This window comes from Mauremys reevesii, linkage group 2, assembly GCF_016161935.1.
Source record: "Mauremys reevesii isolate NIE-2019 linkage group 2, ASM1616193v1, whole genome shotgun sequence".
In the NCBI taxonomy this organism is placed as follows: Eukaryota; Metazoa; Chordata; order Testudines; family Geoemydidae; genus Mauremys; species Mauremys reevesii.
The window spans coordinates 2,204,043-2,220,973 of NC_052624.1; the positions used below are offsets into that span (position 1 = coordinate 2,204,043).

Genomic DNA, 16,931 nt, shown 5'->3' on the forward strand with positions numbered 1-16,931 from the left:
CTATTTCACTAGGAGGGTGGTGAAGCACTGGAATGGGTTCCCTAGGGAGGTGGTGGAATCTCCTTCCTTAGAGGTTTTTAAGGTCAGGCTTGACAGAGCCCTGGCTGGGATGATTTAGTTGGGTTTGGTCCTGCTTTGAGCAGGGGGTTGGACTAGGTGACCTCCTGAGGTCCCTTCCAACCCTGAATCTATGATTCTATGTGCTGGCAACTGAAGTCTCCCATTATCACCGTTTTATCCGACTTTGTAATCTCTTGATATCCCCCAACACTGCAGTGACTCTCCTTTTCCTGATTGGGGCTTGGGAGTGTGACCCTTCTAGCTTATTGGTGATCTTGTGATTTGGGCCCCTTCAAACAGAATTTTTATCTCAGGAGCTTCTACATCCCTGCACCCAGTGCGATGGGAGTGTCTGTGGCTGAGTGTATTCTGAGAAACTCAGCAATTCAGGGTGATGGTTTCACTTTCAGGTTTGCTCATTTCCTTCTCTGAGGAGATTCTGTGTGAAGCCCTTGGAGAAAGCACTGAAGTTTTCTGAACTCTCCTGCCTGTTAGAGCCAGGGAATCTGTCCACCAGGTAGGACCGCGGCAAATATCTTGTCAGAACTGAATTATATTGGTTTGTACAAACGCCAGAATTCTTTGTTTCCTCCTTTTCTGGCCTCCAGGAATGTGCCTGAGCCTGTGAGCCTGGGACTGGCCTGTTTTATAGGGGCCTCAGGGGTGGGAGCCAGCTGCTGGGGTCTGAATTGTGAACAGAAATCTGTGGGATAAGTGTTGGATGCTGCTAAATTGCCTTTTCTCTCCACTGTGAAAATTATATTATTTAACTGAGCCAGAGCGTGTGTATTTAGTGTCCGATGGCTGGAAGTTTCTGGGTGTGGAAGGGCCTGGATTTCTGTGGCCAGCAGTATGATTAAGAATCCATTTCACTTGCTGCTATTTCTGTGTCTGCTGAACATTCTCATGCCCTTGGGGGTTTGGACTGAGCCAGGTTCATTAGGACTTTGTGTCCTGATTAGAGAAGCGAGTCAGGTGTCTGTGTCTCCTCCTCTGCATTAAGAATATTGTTTACTCCAGCCCATTGGCTTTGTTGTGTCTTCAGTTAAATGTTTGTTCAGTTTTTCCCCTACCTGGTTTCTATTTATGAATGAGGATGGCTCCATTTTTGCTGAGTATTTAGCTCAGAGATTCTTTCTTTGTACAAAGTTTTTTGATTTATCCTGAATGTCATGTTCCAAAGCTATTAAAATAAGCTGCCCTGTAGCTGCAGCCACAATCCTCTTCCACCTGACCAGGGCTCACTCCCCCACTACTAGTCTGGAATCAACTTCTGTCTCCAGGCTGGAACCTAATCCCAAGTCTCCATTAGATTGGAAATGCCCCATCTCCTGCTGGAAACCTGCACCCACTGGATTAACCCCAAACACCTTCCTTGTTGGGCAAGAACTTGCCTCCCATTCCTTACAGACCAGAAACTCCTGATCCCCTTCAGGGCTAGAATCCCACAGCCCTTTCCTGCCAGACTGGAGCTTCTTCCCCGCTGAACAGAAAGCTCCGCTGCCCCACTGATACCTTTAGACTCTTGTAACTGTTAAGTCCATGTTCTGATTGGCTAAATACTATTTGAATTCCCCTCATATGACTCTCCCACATAGAATTCATGGTCTGGAGGATCTCTTGCTCTTGTCACCCATGTAAGTTATACTCTTTTAGACTTTGTTCAGTACGTTTGTTCTATGACATGTTACTAAGGTGTTCTTTAAATAGAAAAATAAATAAATAAATAAATCACCTTCCCACGAGGGAGATATTGTGCAGCTGCCTCAGTACAATTATTTGCTGAATAGGGAATAAACCTTCTGTTTTCCAGCCAGGATGAACTTTTGATCAAAGTGGTTAGCCAGATTTTGGTTTTTGTGTGTTGTTCTAGCTAAGAAGAAAGATTGATGATAGAGCCTGTGACACTCTGTACCTCATGTGACACCCTGTACCCCATGTTCACCACTTTTATATGTTATATTTTGTACAAAGTATGCCTTATGCGGTATCTTTTGAAATCCCATAATCTGCTGAACATCATTGTCCTGTTACTATGTGTGTAACAACACTGCACTTAAAACTATGAGATTTTACAGTATGGTTATTACTGAATTATGTTGTATTTCTGGGTACTGCCAAAAAGCCAGTTTCTCAGAGACAAAGGCACACTTGCATGCCAGAAAGGTGCTACAGAGCCATTACCGATATAATCGGACATTCACCAGCAGGGGGGAAGGTATTTGCAATTCAGCTGAAGGACAGCTTCAGCTCATGTATACAGTGGAACTGCCTGACCCCTTTACCCAGCAAGGATTTTTCTAGCACAAAGGGTTGGAGGATAGGAAGGCGGGTGGGAATGTCCCCAGGCACTCCTCCTCCTCTCCACCTCTCTTCTTTCTGCTCATGACAACAATGAATATCTAAGGACACTGAACCAAGGGGAGTGGTCCCAGGCTGGAAGAAGATAGAACCTGTGAAGTGTATGACAGCTAATGGTCAGACAGCCTATTTTGCTTTTAGAACTATCAGCCTTGGTAAGATTTAGGAATTAATTTGTAGTTCTAGCTTTTTATTTCTTTTGTAACCAGTTCTGACCTTTATGCCTCATCACTTACAGTCACTTAAGCTCTATCTTTTTCTAATGAATAAATTTATTGTATTGTTTTATCTAAACCAGTGGGTGTCTTTGAAGTGTTTAGGAAACTTCTACTTGGGTTAACAGAGGCTGGTGCACAAACATTACCCATCGTTGGAATGTCAGACTGTCCATGCGCTTATACTGCTCAGTAGAATCCTGAGGACACAAGACACACATTTCTGGGGGGCGAGGCTGGGGCTGGTGGTATGCAGGTGTCGCCCTGTATATAATTCATGAATGGCTGGGCATAGCACTCCTGTAGTCAGCTGGGAGTGACTTTGCAGGCTAGTGGCTGTGCGTGAGCAGAGGCCTGGGGGGGTTTGCTGCTCAAGCACCCCAGTTGTAGTGCTAAGGGGACACAGCAGCCCAGCAGTTCAGATTGCACCTAGGGAATGTCACAGAGCCAGGTATATTCTTTGATGCCGTCTTATTTATTTACAAAGAATGGGCGATGGGGATGGATCACCTGGTGATTCCCTGTTCTGTTCATTCCCTCTGGGGCACCTGGCACTGGCCACTGTTGGGATACTGGGCTAGATGGACCTTTGGTCTGACCTAGTATGGTCGTTCTTATGTTCTTAAGTCCTGTTTCCCTGAACACAGTAGGAATCCAACACAGGAGACAGTTTCTTGCAGTTCCAATCCCCTTTCCAGCCAGCCCTCTGTGCCCAAAAATCTCTCTCTCTTCGCTTTCTCTCAGGACCACATTACCAGCACTTCTGTCACTGTCTGCTTCGCTTTTGGGCTGCTTCTGTCTGTCTCTGTGGTTCAGCTTGGGCCACCTGGGTCAGCTTCTGCTCAAGCTTTTCCATGTGCCTGTGTTTTGGGCGCTACTGCTGCTGTTTCAGCCACCGATTACATGGCTTTTTTACATTTACCCTGAATACAAAGTGGTGGTTACACCTGACCCATAGCAACAAGGTAGAACCCAACATGTAACAGTATCCAGCAGAAACTCATAGGGGACAAAAGCCAAATAGGGCGATTATGAATCAGAGGTCACATTGTCTGTGTAACTGTGCTGCTGGTGTTTTTTAGGGCTGGATTGGCCTCTCGCCTACCACCATGGCTTACCCTGGAGCTTCAACAATTGAGATGCCAGCCCTGGGCCGCCCTCTCCGGCTGGGGATGCTGTACGACTGCCGCAGTGACACTCTCATACCAGGTACGCTTAGCGCTGCACCAAACACACTTGTATTTGTTTAGTATCAGAGGGGCAGCCGTGTTAGTCTGGATCTGTAAAAGCAGCAAAGAATCCTGTGGCACCTTATAGACTAACAGACATTTTGGAGCATGAGCTTTCGTGGGTGGATACCCTACCCACTTCGTTGGATGCAAGTAGTGGAAATTTCCAGGGGCAGGTATATATATGCAAGCAAGAAGCAGGCTAGAGATAACGAGGTTAGTTCAATCAGGGAGGATGAGGGCCTCTTCTAGCAGCTGAGGTATGAAAACCAAGGGAGGAGAAACTGGTTCTGTAGTTGCAATTTCTCCTCCCTTGCAGCATGTCTGATTACCTGTCCTGTGGACAGGTGGCGTATGTGTGCATTTGGTGCAAGGAGCTCCTGGCCCTCAGAGACCATGTGCGGACTCTGGAGACCAGAGTGGCTGAGCAGGAGGAGCTAAAGAAGACAGAGAGGTACATAGATGAGACTTTCCAGTAAACAGTAGAACGGTCCCACCCCCGGTCTGACAGCCTCTGTGCTGTTGAGGAGGATGAAAGCCTCAGGGAAGGAGACCATCCAACTGGAGCAGAGGGAAACGATCCCATAGTTGGGACCCTCCTACCACATGATGTTGTGGTGTCCTCTCGCCCTGAGGATCTCTCTCCAGGGTAGAGAATTCCAGTTATTAGGAAGAGACAGGTAATAGTAATGAGGATTTATCATTAGGAACGTAGATAGCTGGGTTTGTGATGACTGGGAGAACCGTGTGGTGACTTGCCTGCCTGGTGTGAAAGTTGCGGATCTCTCGAGACATCTAGACAGACTGATGTGTAGTGCTGGGGAGAAGCTGGTGGTTGCGGTACATGTAGGTACCAGCGACATAGGGAAGGACAGGAGAGAGGTCCTGAAGGCCAAATTTAGGCTGCTAGGTAAGCGACTGAAGTCCAGGACCTCCACAGTAGCATGCGCAGGGCTAATTAGACAGGCAGAGCTGCAGGGTCTCAATACGTAGTAAGGAGGGGAAGATGGAAGATGATAAAACACAGGTAGGAGCTGATGAGAAACAGTCAAATGGAAAAGAGTCCCAATTCAATTATCTCACATAATGGCAGACAGCTAAAAATGATTTTTTTTACACGTGATTACATACCAATGCTAGAAGTCTAAATAATAAGATGGGTGAACTAGAGCAGTGGTCTCCAAGGTGGGGTGAGCAAGAGGATCCTTCGGGGTGTGTAGCAGGAGGAACGCGGCTGGAGCAGCGCCACTTCAGCAGTTCGGGCGGCTTTTGTTTGTTGTTGTTTTGCTTTGGCAGTTCGGGCGGGAGTCTGAGCGGCTTTTTTTTTTTTTTGGCTTGGGGCAGCAAAAATGGTAGAGCCGGCCCTGCAGAGCGGCAGGGGGTGCGTGCTCAAAAATTTTTTACTGATGGGGTGTGCGATCAAAAATGTTTGGAGACCACTGAACTAGAGTGCCTCATATTAAATGAGGATATGGATATACTAGGCATCACAGAAATGAGGATAATGAGTGGAATGAGGATAATCAGTGGGACACAGTAATACCAGGGTACAAAATATATTGGAAGGACAGAACAGGTCATAGTGGTGGGGGAGTGGCACGATATTTGAAAGAAAGCATTGAGTCAAATGAAGTAAAAATCTTAAACCAAACCAAACTGTAACATAGAATCGCTATGGACAGAAATTCCATGCTGGAATAATAAGAATACAGCGGTAGGGATATATTACCGACCACCTGACCAGGATGGTGATAGTGACTGTGAAATGCTCAGGGACATTAGAGAGGCTATTAAAATAAAAAACTCAATAATAATGGGGGGATTTCAACTATCCCCATAGTGACTGGGTCCATGTCATCTCGGGACGGAATGCAGAGATAAAGTTTCTTGACACCTTAAATGACTGCTTCTTGGAGCAGCTGGTCCTGGAACCCCCCAGAGGAGAGGCAATTCTTGATTTAGTCCTAAGTGAAGCAGAAGTTTTGGTCCAAGAGGTGAATATAGCTGGACTACTTGGTAATAGTGACCATAACGTAATAAAATTTAACATCTTTGGGGGGGAGCAGGATGGGGAGCACCACAGCAGCCCAACACTGTAGCATTTAATTTCAGAAATAGGATGTCAAGGTGGATTCCCCACTCTGGCACTTTGAGTGCAGAAGGTGGGGGCCCGCAAGGATTCTAAAAATTAATACTGGCCACTCCAGACTTGTATTAAACTCCCAAGGTTACAGCTTCTCTCTGACCGTAGATGGGTAAACGCTGCCACCATCCAAGTGCAAAACCCCTTTGAGGACCCAGGAAGGTGCACCTGGGAATTCCTCCCTGTGGGGTACCCTCAAGCCTTTTCACTCCCTTCCCCCCCCCACCGGGGAAGAGCTGAGAAAAAAACACAAAGGAAATCAGCTGTTGCCACCAGCTAATTGAACAACATGTGCACAAACCTCTTAGGACACAAAAATCCAATCCTGTTCTTAAAAAAGGTAAATTCTATTAAAAACAAAAGAAAGAAAATACATCTGGGAACTCAGGCTGTTGCTAGATTTTAAAAGAGCAAATAGAAGAATTAAGGAACAAAAATATCTTTCTTAAGGTCCAGCTTAAAGGTTACAAGCAAAACAAAAGCACCTGGGGTTAGCACAGAGGAGCCCACAAGCCATTAAGAAATAAAAAGAGATAAACCTAATTGCGTCTTCCTAGACATTTCCTTATCTACTTATATATCTGGGGTTTTAAATGAGTAGCTTCTAGGTATGATCCTGATGATTTTTTCATACCTGGCCCCAAGCTTCTTACAGCAGAGTTCTGCCCTGTTCCGTCTCTCCTGGAGAACAACCGCAGACAGACAAAAGGGGAGTCTTGTTTCAATTTTAAAAAGTTCTAGCCTTCCCATTGGCTCTCCTGGCCTGGTGCCCACTCACGTCTTTTAACCCTTTACAGATAAATCATAGAATAGCAGGGTTGGAAGGGACCTCAGGAGGTATCTAGTCCAACCCCCTGCTCAAAGCAGGACCAATTCCCAACTAAATCATCCCAGCCACCATCCCAGTTCCCCTGAGATAAATGGTAACTGGTTAAAAGATAGGAAACAAACGGTGGAAACAAATGGTCATTTTTCAGAATGGAGTGAGGTAAATAGTGGTGTCCCTCAGGGGTTGTACTGGGACCAGTGCTGTTCAAAATATTCATAAATGATCTGGAAAAAGGGGTAAACAGTGAGGTGGCAAAATTTGCAGATGATACAAAACTACTCAAGATAGTTAAGCCCAAATCAGACTGCGAGAGTTACAAAAGGATCTTACAAAACTGGGTGACTGGGCAACAAAATGGCAGATGAAATTCAATATTGATAATTGTAAAGAAATGCACATTGGAAAACATAATCCCAACTATACATATGAAATGATGGGGTCTAAATTAGTTGTTACCACTCAAGAAAGAGATCTTGGAGTCATTGTGGATAGTTCTCAGAAAATATCCACTCAATGTGCAGCGGCAGTCAAAAAAGTGAACAGAACATTGGGAATCATTAAGAAAGGGATAGATAATAATACAGAAAATAACATATTGCCTCTATATAAATCCATGGTACGACCACATCTTGAATACTGTGTGCAGATGTGGTCACCCCATCTCAGAACAGATATATTGGACTTGAAAAAGGTTGAGAAAAGGGCAACAAAAATGATTAGGGGTCTGGAACGGCTTTCATATGAGGAGAGATTAAAGAGGCTGGGACTTTTCATCTTGGAAAAGAGACGACTAAGAGGGGATATGATTGAAGTGTATAAAATTATGATTCGTGTGGAGAAAGTAAATAAGGAAGTGTTATTTTCACTTTCTCATAACACAAAAACTAAGGGTCACCAAATGAAATTAATAGGCAGCAGGCTTAAGACAAAGAAAAGGAAGTATTTTTTCACACAACACACAGTCAACCTGTGGAACTCCTTGCCAGAGGATGTTGTGAAGGCGAAGACTAGAACAGGGTTCAAAAAAGAACTAGACAAGTTCATGGAGGACAGGTCCATCAGTGGCTATTAGCCAGGATGGACAGGAATGGGGTCCCTAGCCACTGTTTGCCAGAAGCTGGGAATGGACGAAGGGATGGGTCACTTGGTGATTCCCTGTTCTGTTAATTCCCTCTGGGGCACCTGGCACTGTCGGAAGACAGGACACTGGGCTGGATGGACCTTTGGTCTGACCCACTATGGCCGTTCTTACGTTCTTATTATTCTGTAAACTGGTGTGGCGCCGAACCTGGCATTGCAAATCTCTTGCTAATCCTGATACAATATTATACTTGCACATGGAGACCATGGTGATCAGTGCCTTAAATTATTACTGTTTGTGTGGCAGTATCCCCCATGGGCACCAATCCAGGATCATGACCTCATTACTAGTCAGTGTCTGTATGCACAGTATAAAATGGCAGCTCCTGCCCCAAAGAGCTTAAAGTCTAGCTTGTGATGAAGTGAGACAGATGGGAATGGAGGAGGAGAGAATGAGGTAAGAGCGAAGCTAGCGCATTATCAGACAGAGAGCCAGGTGGATAGATGGAGATTGAAGTGGAGGGTCAGATGAGAGGGCACATTAATTTGAGCCCTCAGTGCTGTGTTCTTTTTCTCCTGGTGTCTCTTTAATAGGAGGCAACTTTATTAAATGAAATTGCAACAATTTCTTATCCTCTGCATTGATGACTGACTATGTGCTTGTGTGGAATTTTCAGGTATCACTTTATGGGGCATTGAGGCCCTTAAGAAAGACGTGGAGACAATGCCAAAGCCCAATACTGAATTCCAGATCATTGCATCTGACTCCATTGAAGATAAGGCCTCAGCCCTCAGTCTGTCTGGATCCCTGAAGGCCAGTCTCCTGGGGGGGATGGTGGAAGTAGGTGGATCTGCAGCGTTTTTAAATGATACCAAGAAATCAAAAAATCACGCTCGAGTTGCTCTCCACTACTCAGTGACAAACAGGTTTGAGCACCTGACTATGAGCCAGTTGGGGACCGAGAACGTCTCTTACCCTGCTGTGTTTGACCAAGGCACAGCCACCCATGTGGTCACAGCTGTGCTGTACGGGGCTCAGGCTTTCTTCGTGTTTGATCGGGAAGTTTCTTCATCAGAGAGTGTGCGAGAGATAGAGGGGGAAATGAAACTGATGGTGGAAAAGATCCCAAAGGTTTCCGGAGGAGCAGAGGTGTCTGGGGAAAAGGGGAACAAGGCAGAAGAAAAAGCTGAAAAATTCAGTTGCAAATTTTATGGCGATTTTGCCCTGGAGAACAATCCGGTTACTTACCAAGATGCCATGGAAGTTTACTCCACTCTCCCTAAGCGGCTTGGAGTCGCTGGTGAGAACGCTGTACCGGTGCGAGTCTGGCTGTACCCGCTGAGCAAGCTGGATTCCAGAGCCGCTCAGCTAGTGCGTGAGATCAGCTCGGTGCTGATTTATGATGCTCAAAGTGCCATGGAGCACCTGACCGAGTGCGACATCTGGTGTAACGACATGGAGAAGGACAGAACGGCTACAACCTTCCCCGAGATCCAGAGGAAAATCCAGCAATTCAGAGATCTGTGTAAACAGCACAGACAGACCTTCCAAAAAGAGCTAGCTAGAACCCTGCCCTCTATCCGTGGAGGCGGAGCAGAGGAAGGGGCCCTGGTGGAGATTTTAACCACCAAGGAGCAATCGCCATATAGTACCCAGAGACTCAATGAATTTCTGGAGAATAAACAGGAAGAAATGGATTTTATCAATTCCTACCTGGCTGAGCTAGAGGAGGTGGAAGTTGTATCCTCCAAGAGTGAGCTACAATGTATAGTTCTCAGCCACAGGCATAATTGTGTTGTCTGTCTTGCACTCACTTCATTGCACAATGAGGAATCGTATTTATCAGAATTGAACCTTTGGCTGCGGAGACAATTTATGAAGAACATTCATGTTCCAGGATTAGCCAGTTCTGTCTGTGAGACACCAAAATCCAAACAGTGGTTTGAGGATGAAGAGATAAGAAGAAAAGCACGACAAGCCGTAAAGTCCTTCTCTTACTTTGCTCGTGTCAATAAATCTAATGGGATAACTCGGTTCATTGTGGCCTCTGTTCCAGACAAGGACAATCCAGGAGCTTCCATTTACCTGTATGAAGATGGAGTTGTGGTCAGTACCAACTTTGAGTTTCCATCAAAACCTCTCCCTTTACTGTGTGATGGAATCAGACATGACCATGTGCAGCTCACGTTTAGCCCAGCAGCCTATGGCAGGGCTGAGATATCCGGCTATCGGGCAGAGTACAGAATTGTAGGGCAGGAGAACTGGGCGGCTGTGACTGTAAATAACACACAAGAAACATTCACAGTGACAGGGCTCCGTGCAAACACCGAGTACCAGTTCCGATACGCTGCAGTGAGCAAACCAGGGCTCAGCGAGAGCAGCAACGTGAGTGATCCTGTGAAGACCCTTTCCCCTACCAGCCCCCCTGGGAAGCCTGTAGCAACTGCTGTAGATTCATCTGCCGTAACTCTGACCTGGCAGAGTCCAAGTGTCACTGGAGATGGAGTCAGTATAAGCGAGTATAAGGTGGAATATAAAGAAGAGGCAGGAGATACGAGTCAGGAGGGGAAAGGCAAATGGCTGGAACGAAGGACAGGAGACAGAACTGAATCTTGTAACGTTGATGGCCTGAGGCCTGAGACGCCCTACAGATTCCGGGTGTCGGCTGTGTGTGCGGACGGAGCTGTGGGTGCCCCAAGTGAGGAGACTCTGATTTCAACACTAAAGTCAGGTAAACACTTAAATATGTTTCCATATTCTTCCTTCAGGTATAGGACCTGGAGGCAGCTGATTCAGGTAAAACTACACTTCTCATTGGAGAGAGACTGAGAGCTCAGTTGCGGAGTGTAGAAGTAACTTCAGAATCAACCTATTTTTATGGTGGTTTATTATTTGCATTGCAGTGGTGTCCTCATGACCCAGTCAGTCTTGGGGCTCCATGGTGCTAGCACAGTACACAGACATAGTAGCAGACAGTCCCTGTTCTGAAGAGTTTACAACCTACATAAACAGGACAGACATGGGCTGGGAGAGAGGGAGTATTATTATCCCCATTTTACAGATGGAGAATTGAGCCCCAGAGAAATTAAGGTTCAGATCTACAAAGACACTTAGGTGCCTAAACCCCAGATTTAGGCACCACGGCAACCCACTAAACCCTTGCTTGGCTACTGCTGAAACCTGTAGGTGTTTAAATTTTCAGGGTAAAACTTCCCTACACACCTGAGTTTCTGTTCCTGGGCATGTGCCCTCTGGCCTTACTCTGCCTAAGCCCCAGCATGAGCCACAAACCAGTGTATAAACTCCTGTCTTTCCTTGAAGGGCCCAACCTGGCAGGCGTGATCTCAGCAGGATAACTGGATTGGGCCCCATTCCAATTCCAGCTGAAGGAGGAGGTGGTGATGCTCACATGTGATTTTTAAGCACAGTGGCTAAAGCACTCACTGGGATTCAATTCCCCCTTCTGCTTGAGGCTGGGAGCAGGGATGCAAACTGGGGTCTCCCACACTTTATTCAGGAGAGAGTGTGAACCACTGAGCTATGGGATGTTCTGATGGGTGTGTTGGTGGGTCTCTCAAACTCTCCTGTTGAAGGGTGTGACGGAGTCACAGGCCCGATGCTCTGGAACTGCTCTGTATGAAGCCAGCCAGGACTCCAGGTAACGCGACTCCCCTCAGGGCTGTCCAGCGCAAGGAGCCTGCTCGGCTTCGGCCTTCCTGGTCTGACCTCAGAGCATTCAGCATCCCTGTTCACACTGCACACTACCCCTTGGTGGGGGAGCCAGAGAGCCCCGCACCCCAGCTCCGCAGTCAGCAGTGCCCCTCAGCCAGCAACGCAAAGCAGAAGGGTTTACTGGTCAGCAGGAACACAGCGTAGATCAGAACTTGTTAGCACAGAAGTCAGTGACTTTCAGCAGAGTCCATCTTGGGGGGATCCTGGGCCAGATGTCCTGGACTCCCCTCTTACAGTCCTCCCCAGCAGATTGCCCTGGATCCCCCTGCCTGGCCTCCAACACGCCCGTTGCTCCTCCTCTGGTCTTTGTCCTGCTCCTCGGGCAAAAGGTGTCACTTGGGCGCATCCCCCTCCTGGATCTCAGGTTACGAAGGGGGTCGGCCCTCACCTACGTGCAGACAGCTGGGCAGCCTCACCTGCCCTGAGGGCCTTGTGACGGGTTGAATCACAGAACCCCCCTGGGATCTGCCACCTGATGTGCCCAGACTACTTCTGCTCCTGCCTTCCCTGCCAGCTCAGGACTCCAGCACCCTGTCCTGCTGAGCCAGACACGCCCGTCTGCTCCAGCACAGACCCAGGTCTGAATTACTGGCCCCAAAGCTGCAGGCTTAACTGAAAGCAGCTAACAGGAGTGTTCCTGTTTTTAACGCTCAGATGCCCAACTCCCAATGGGGTCTAAACCCAAATAAATCCGGTTTACCCTGTATAAAGCTTTTACAGGGTAAACTCATAAGATGTTTGCCCTCTATAACACTGATAGAGAGAGATGCACAGCTGTTTATCCCCCCAGATATTAATACATCCTCTGAGTTAATTAATAAGTAAACATTGATTTTATTGAATACAGCAAGTAGGATTTAAGTGGTTCCAAGTATTAACAGACAGAACAAAGTTAGTCACCAAGCAAAATAAAATGAAAATGCGCAAATCTCTGTCTAATCAAACTGAATACAGATAATCTCACCCTCAGAGATGCTTCAGTAATTTTTTTTCCCAGACTGGACACCTTCCAGGCCTGGGCACAATTCTTTCCCCTGGTACAGCTCTTGTCCCAGCTCAGGTGGTAGCTAGGGGATTCTTCACCATGGCTCCCGCTTTGTTCTGTTCCACCCCTTTATAGATCTTTTGCATAAGGTGGGAATCCTTTGTCCCTCTGGGTTCCCATCCCTCCTCTCAATGGAAAAGCACCAGGTTAAAGATGGATTCCAGTTCATGTGACATGATCACATGCCACTGTAAGACCCCAAGCCTTCATTCCTCCCAGCCGGACTCACAGGAAGGCTGCCTGCAAACAGAGCCATCTACCGTCAATTGTCCTGGTTGATGGGAGCCATCAAGATTCCAAACCACCATTAATGGCCCACACTTTGCATAACTACAATAGGACCTCAGAGTTATATTTCATATTTCTAGTCCCATATACAAGAGTGGTACATTTAAACAAATAGGATGATCACGCTCAGTAGATTATAAGCTTTATAATGATACCTTACAAGAGACCTTTTGCATGAAGCATATTCCAGGCACATTATATTCACCCATTAGCATATTTTTATAAAATCATATAGACTGTAACGTCATAGGCCTCAGCAAAAATCACACACCCTTATCCCCACCACCTAGGCATTGGTGCAGTGCTCAGGGAAACTGAGGCACACACAGTATTAGAATAGGACAGTAAGACTCACATGCAACATGACAAGATGAATAAAACCCCACTTCGTCACAAAGGGATTAATCTTTGGATAAACAATTAAAGAGTCATTGGAGCAGGGGGACTGGACCCTGGTTCTCCCACTGCCTCGGTGAATTCAGTCTCACAAGAAACTACGCAGGTGTCTAAGCCAACTGGCTCGAGGAGAGCGGTTCCCAGCTGTAAATTGTTAGTAGATATAAGTGTCTCCCTGCAGCCTGGAGTGTGCTGCCCATCTCCATGAGAGGGGCGGGGCATAGCAAAAAACCCTTTTGTTGGGATCTCCCATTGGCTAGCTCAGGTGGCTCCCTGCCTAGCATACAGGTTTTTTGGATCTCATTCTTAGGTGCCGTTCTCTCCCCATGCATTGTACAGAGAATCTAGACGCCTAGCTCAGGCTTTGTGGATCCAAGTGATTTTCTAGGTGTCTAAACATTAGGCACCGCAACACTTAGCATCACAAGGTCTAAGTCCCTTTGTGGATCTGAGCCTAAGTGACTTGCCCAGTGTCACACAGGCCGTCTGTGGCAGAGCTGGGAATTGTACCCAGAACTCTGTCACAGCCCGGTGGGTTATCCTCAGCACCATCCTTTCTTTCAGAAGAGTGAGTGAGTGTGAGATAAAACCTGCCAGGGGACACACCTGTGGGAGGACATTTCTTCATTCTGGAAAGATGAAAGTTTAAAGTGGGACTAAAAGAAGTGGTAGGTTTGTTCCCTGGCCATCAGAGATTTTCACCAGCTCTGAACAATATTCTCCCTCCCCTTTTATCTTCTCTAACTCCTTTCACCTCCTCCCTCCGCCCGTTTTCCCCTGGCCTTTCAGGGAAATGCCGTAAATCACTGGAAGAGAGTTCTGAGTGGGAGGAGGGGACACAGGGAAAGGGTTGAAGGGGAGAGGCTGTCTGGACACACACATCCAGATTCTCCCCCCGGTCCCCTCTGAAGGGCTGTTTAGCTGGTGATGAGAAATGCAACGCGTCTGTGAATGTTCTGAAAATACAATGCACTACGGGGGATCTTCCGAACTGAACTTTAGCTTTGAGTTTTTTTCTCACCCTTTTCGTTAACTTTGTCCAATAACTAGTGTCAAAGACTGAGATTTTCAAAAGAGCATTAAGTACCTTCCATTTTGGATGCCAGCTTGAAGCGACCTGATTTTCATGAAGTGCTGAGCACACACCCTCTGATAAATGGTCCCCCTTAATGTGTGTGAAGTTGGGGACCCACAATGACTAGGGACTTTTGAGAATCTTGGCAAAGACCTGGTGGCTTCTGTTATTTAGGAATTATAAGGAAACTGGGTGTTCATTTGTCTAGATGTTAACTTTTATTAGCAGCAAAGAATCCTGTGGCACCTTATAGCCTAACAGACGTTTTGCAGCATCCAAAATATTTCCACTACTTGCATCTGAAGAAGTGGGTATTCACCCACGAAAGCTCATGCTGCAAAACGTCTGTTAGTCTATCAGGTGCCACAGGATTCTTTGCTGCTTTTACAGATCCAGACTAACATGGCTACCCCTCTGATACTTAACTTTTATTAAACTCCATTAAAACTTTGCTCAACTTAAAGTGATGATGTTGAAATTACCCTTTCCCCTGCAATAAGCTGCAGATTCCCATGTGAACAGGTTGTTTTCATGTTGCATATTCATAGATCTATTTCTTTTCCTTTTCTAAGATTTGCATGTAAGACAGACTGAGCCAGTTCCAAGCGCTACCAAGGCTGCTGAAGATGCAATTTCAGACAATAGAACATTTGCTGGACTCTCCAAAAAGGAGGTTAAAGAATTGCAGGCCACTATTGCAGCAGGAATTTCCACAGATGTGATAGTTAAACTTCAGAACGTAAAATCATTGACAATCACCAGGCTTCATGTTGCCGTCACGGGTGAGATGGGTTCAGGAAGATCGAGCTTTATAAATGCCTTCCGGGGTCTCAATGATTGTGATGAAGGTGCTGCTAGAACTGGGATAACTGAAACAACAATGCAGCCAACAGCTTATCAACATCCTAAACACCCAAATGTAACAATATGGGACGTACCAGGATTTGGGACAGCTAGGTTTCCCATACATACATATATGAAGTGGTTAAATTTCAACCGCTATGACTTATTCATCATCATGTTCTCAATACGCTTCAGATCCTGCCACCAAATCCTCGCCAATGAGATTCGGGGGATGGGAAAGAAGTATTACTATGTGCGCTCCAAAGTGGATATAGACCTGTGTAATGCTAGGCACTGCAAATCCTTCAGTGAGCAGAGAGCCCTGCAGGAGATCAGGGATGACCACATAAAATGGATGAAAGGAGAAGGGGAGACTTCCCCCCAGGTTTTCCTTATCAGCCGCTGGGCCCCAGACAAATATGATTTCCCCCTCCTACAGGAAACACTGGAGAAGGAAATAGATCAATCTAGCCCTTGTGTCATGTGCTGACGCCCTTATTCCTACCCAGATCTCCCCTCAGCTTCTGGTCGAGCCGTCTTTGTGATACAATTGCAGTGTTAGAGCCAGGACTTTGGCTTGGACAATGGCTCACTGCCCTGGCTAGGAAGGCTGACAGCTCTGTTGCTGAGCTAATATCTGTTGTAAAAAAGTTCCCAATGGCCAATGTGAAAACAAGACTTTGTATTGTGTCTACACACGGCACACTGACAGCTGTCAGTCTTCTGGATATTCTACCCGTGTTCGGTTCCCCAGCAGCTGGATGAGATTCTGGAACCACATCCTACACGTTGAAGAGATTTTTGAATGATGTAACAGGAGTTGCCCAATGCTCTGTCTCAATCCAAAAGCTGAATAGTTCAAATAACAATAACAAAGGTTCCAATGCACCTGCACAGAAAGCAAGAGACAGGTGTCTCAAAAGCTCTCAGAGGATGAAACTAATTCCTAATGTTTGTAGTCGAAATGTCTTTTAAACTATCAGATACATTAGCAAGTTCCCAGCTCTTGTGATTCACTATGTCCACATACATACAGGCATAGTTAAGGCAAATGGCTTCTCTTTAACCAGTGTAAGGGGTCTAGTGTAATAGAGCCAAGACACCGATCTGTTGACTGCTTCCACTTTTCCTCTCTCTCTCCAGGTTTCCTTTGCTATTAGTAGTCTGGTTAGATGCATCTTTTTTGTCTACTGTGAGCATGGAGTCATTTTGTGACCCACTTTCTAAAAAGTTCAGTTGTCAGTACCTTGCCTGGGTCACTTTTATTTTTGAAGGCAATACAACATCCCTTCTCGACATCCCACAAGGTGTTCAGGAACTTCTGGAAATACATTCCAGTTTGGATTCCTTGCTGGGGCCACCTTCCCCTTTGAAACTTATTCCTACAAATCAGACATACTTTATCACTCGATATTTTATCACTTGATTGAACTGAGTGCAATTATCTTGGTGATATTCTTCCCACTACATGTATCTGAGATGATTTTCAAAGTTGGATACATTCCTTATAAGCTTCTCCTTGTGTCTCTATTGTAACTAATGGCAGCGTCTCCTCCTGTTTTGAATTACAAAGAGGCACCCAACAACGTCCTGTGCTGATTGGTTCTTTGCTCCAACTCTCCCCTTAGGCACTA

General features: G+C 46.2%; 1 protein-coding gene across 2 annotated transcripts; it reads left to right on the top strand.

Annotated features, from left to right (window-relative positions):
• Positions 1-484: 484 nt before the first annotated feature.
• Positions 485-16,527, top strand: LOC120397100 (verrucotoxin subunit beta-like). Of its 2 annotated transcripts, XM_039522589.1 has the most exons (4): positions 485-577; positions 3,719-3,845; positions 8,595-10,649; positions 15,027-16,527. In XM_039522589.1, exons 2-4 carry the CDS (start codon positions 3,746-3,748, stop codon positions 15,785-15,787), a joined length of 2,916 nt encoding a protein of 971 aa, XP_039378523.1. In that variant the 5' UTR covers positions 485-577; positions 3,719-3,745; the 3' UTR covers positions 15,788-16,527. The 2 variants fall into 2 exon arrangements, with proteins under 2 accessions (XP_039378523.1, XP_039378524.1); XM_039522590.1 differs by lacking the exon at positions 3,719-3,845.
• Positions 16,528-16,931: the final 404 nt, after the last annotated feature.

Excerpts from the sequence above, each read along its gene's own strand:
- LOC120397100 (XM_039522589.1), top strand. The coding sequence starts at position 3,746 with ATGGCTTACCCTGGAGCTTCAACAATTGAGATGCCAGCCCTGGGCCGC. Across the intron at positions 3,846-8,594 it reads CAGTGACACTCTCATACCAG|GTATCACTTTATGGGGCATT; the intron begins GTACGCTTAGCG and ends TGGAATTTTCAG. Across the intron at positions 10,650-15,026 it reads GATTTCAACACTAAAGTCAG|ATTTGCATGTAAGACAGACT; the intron begins GTAAACACTTAA and ends TCCTTTTCTAAG.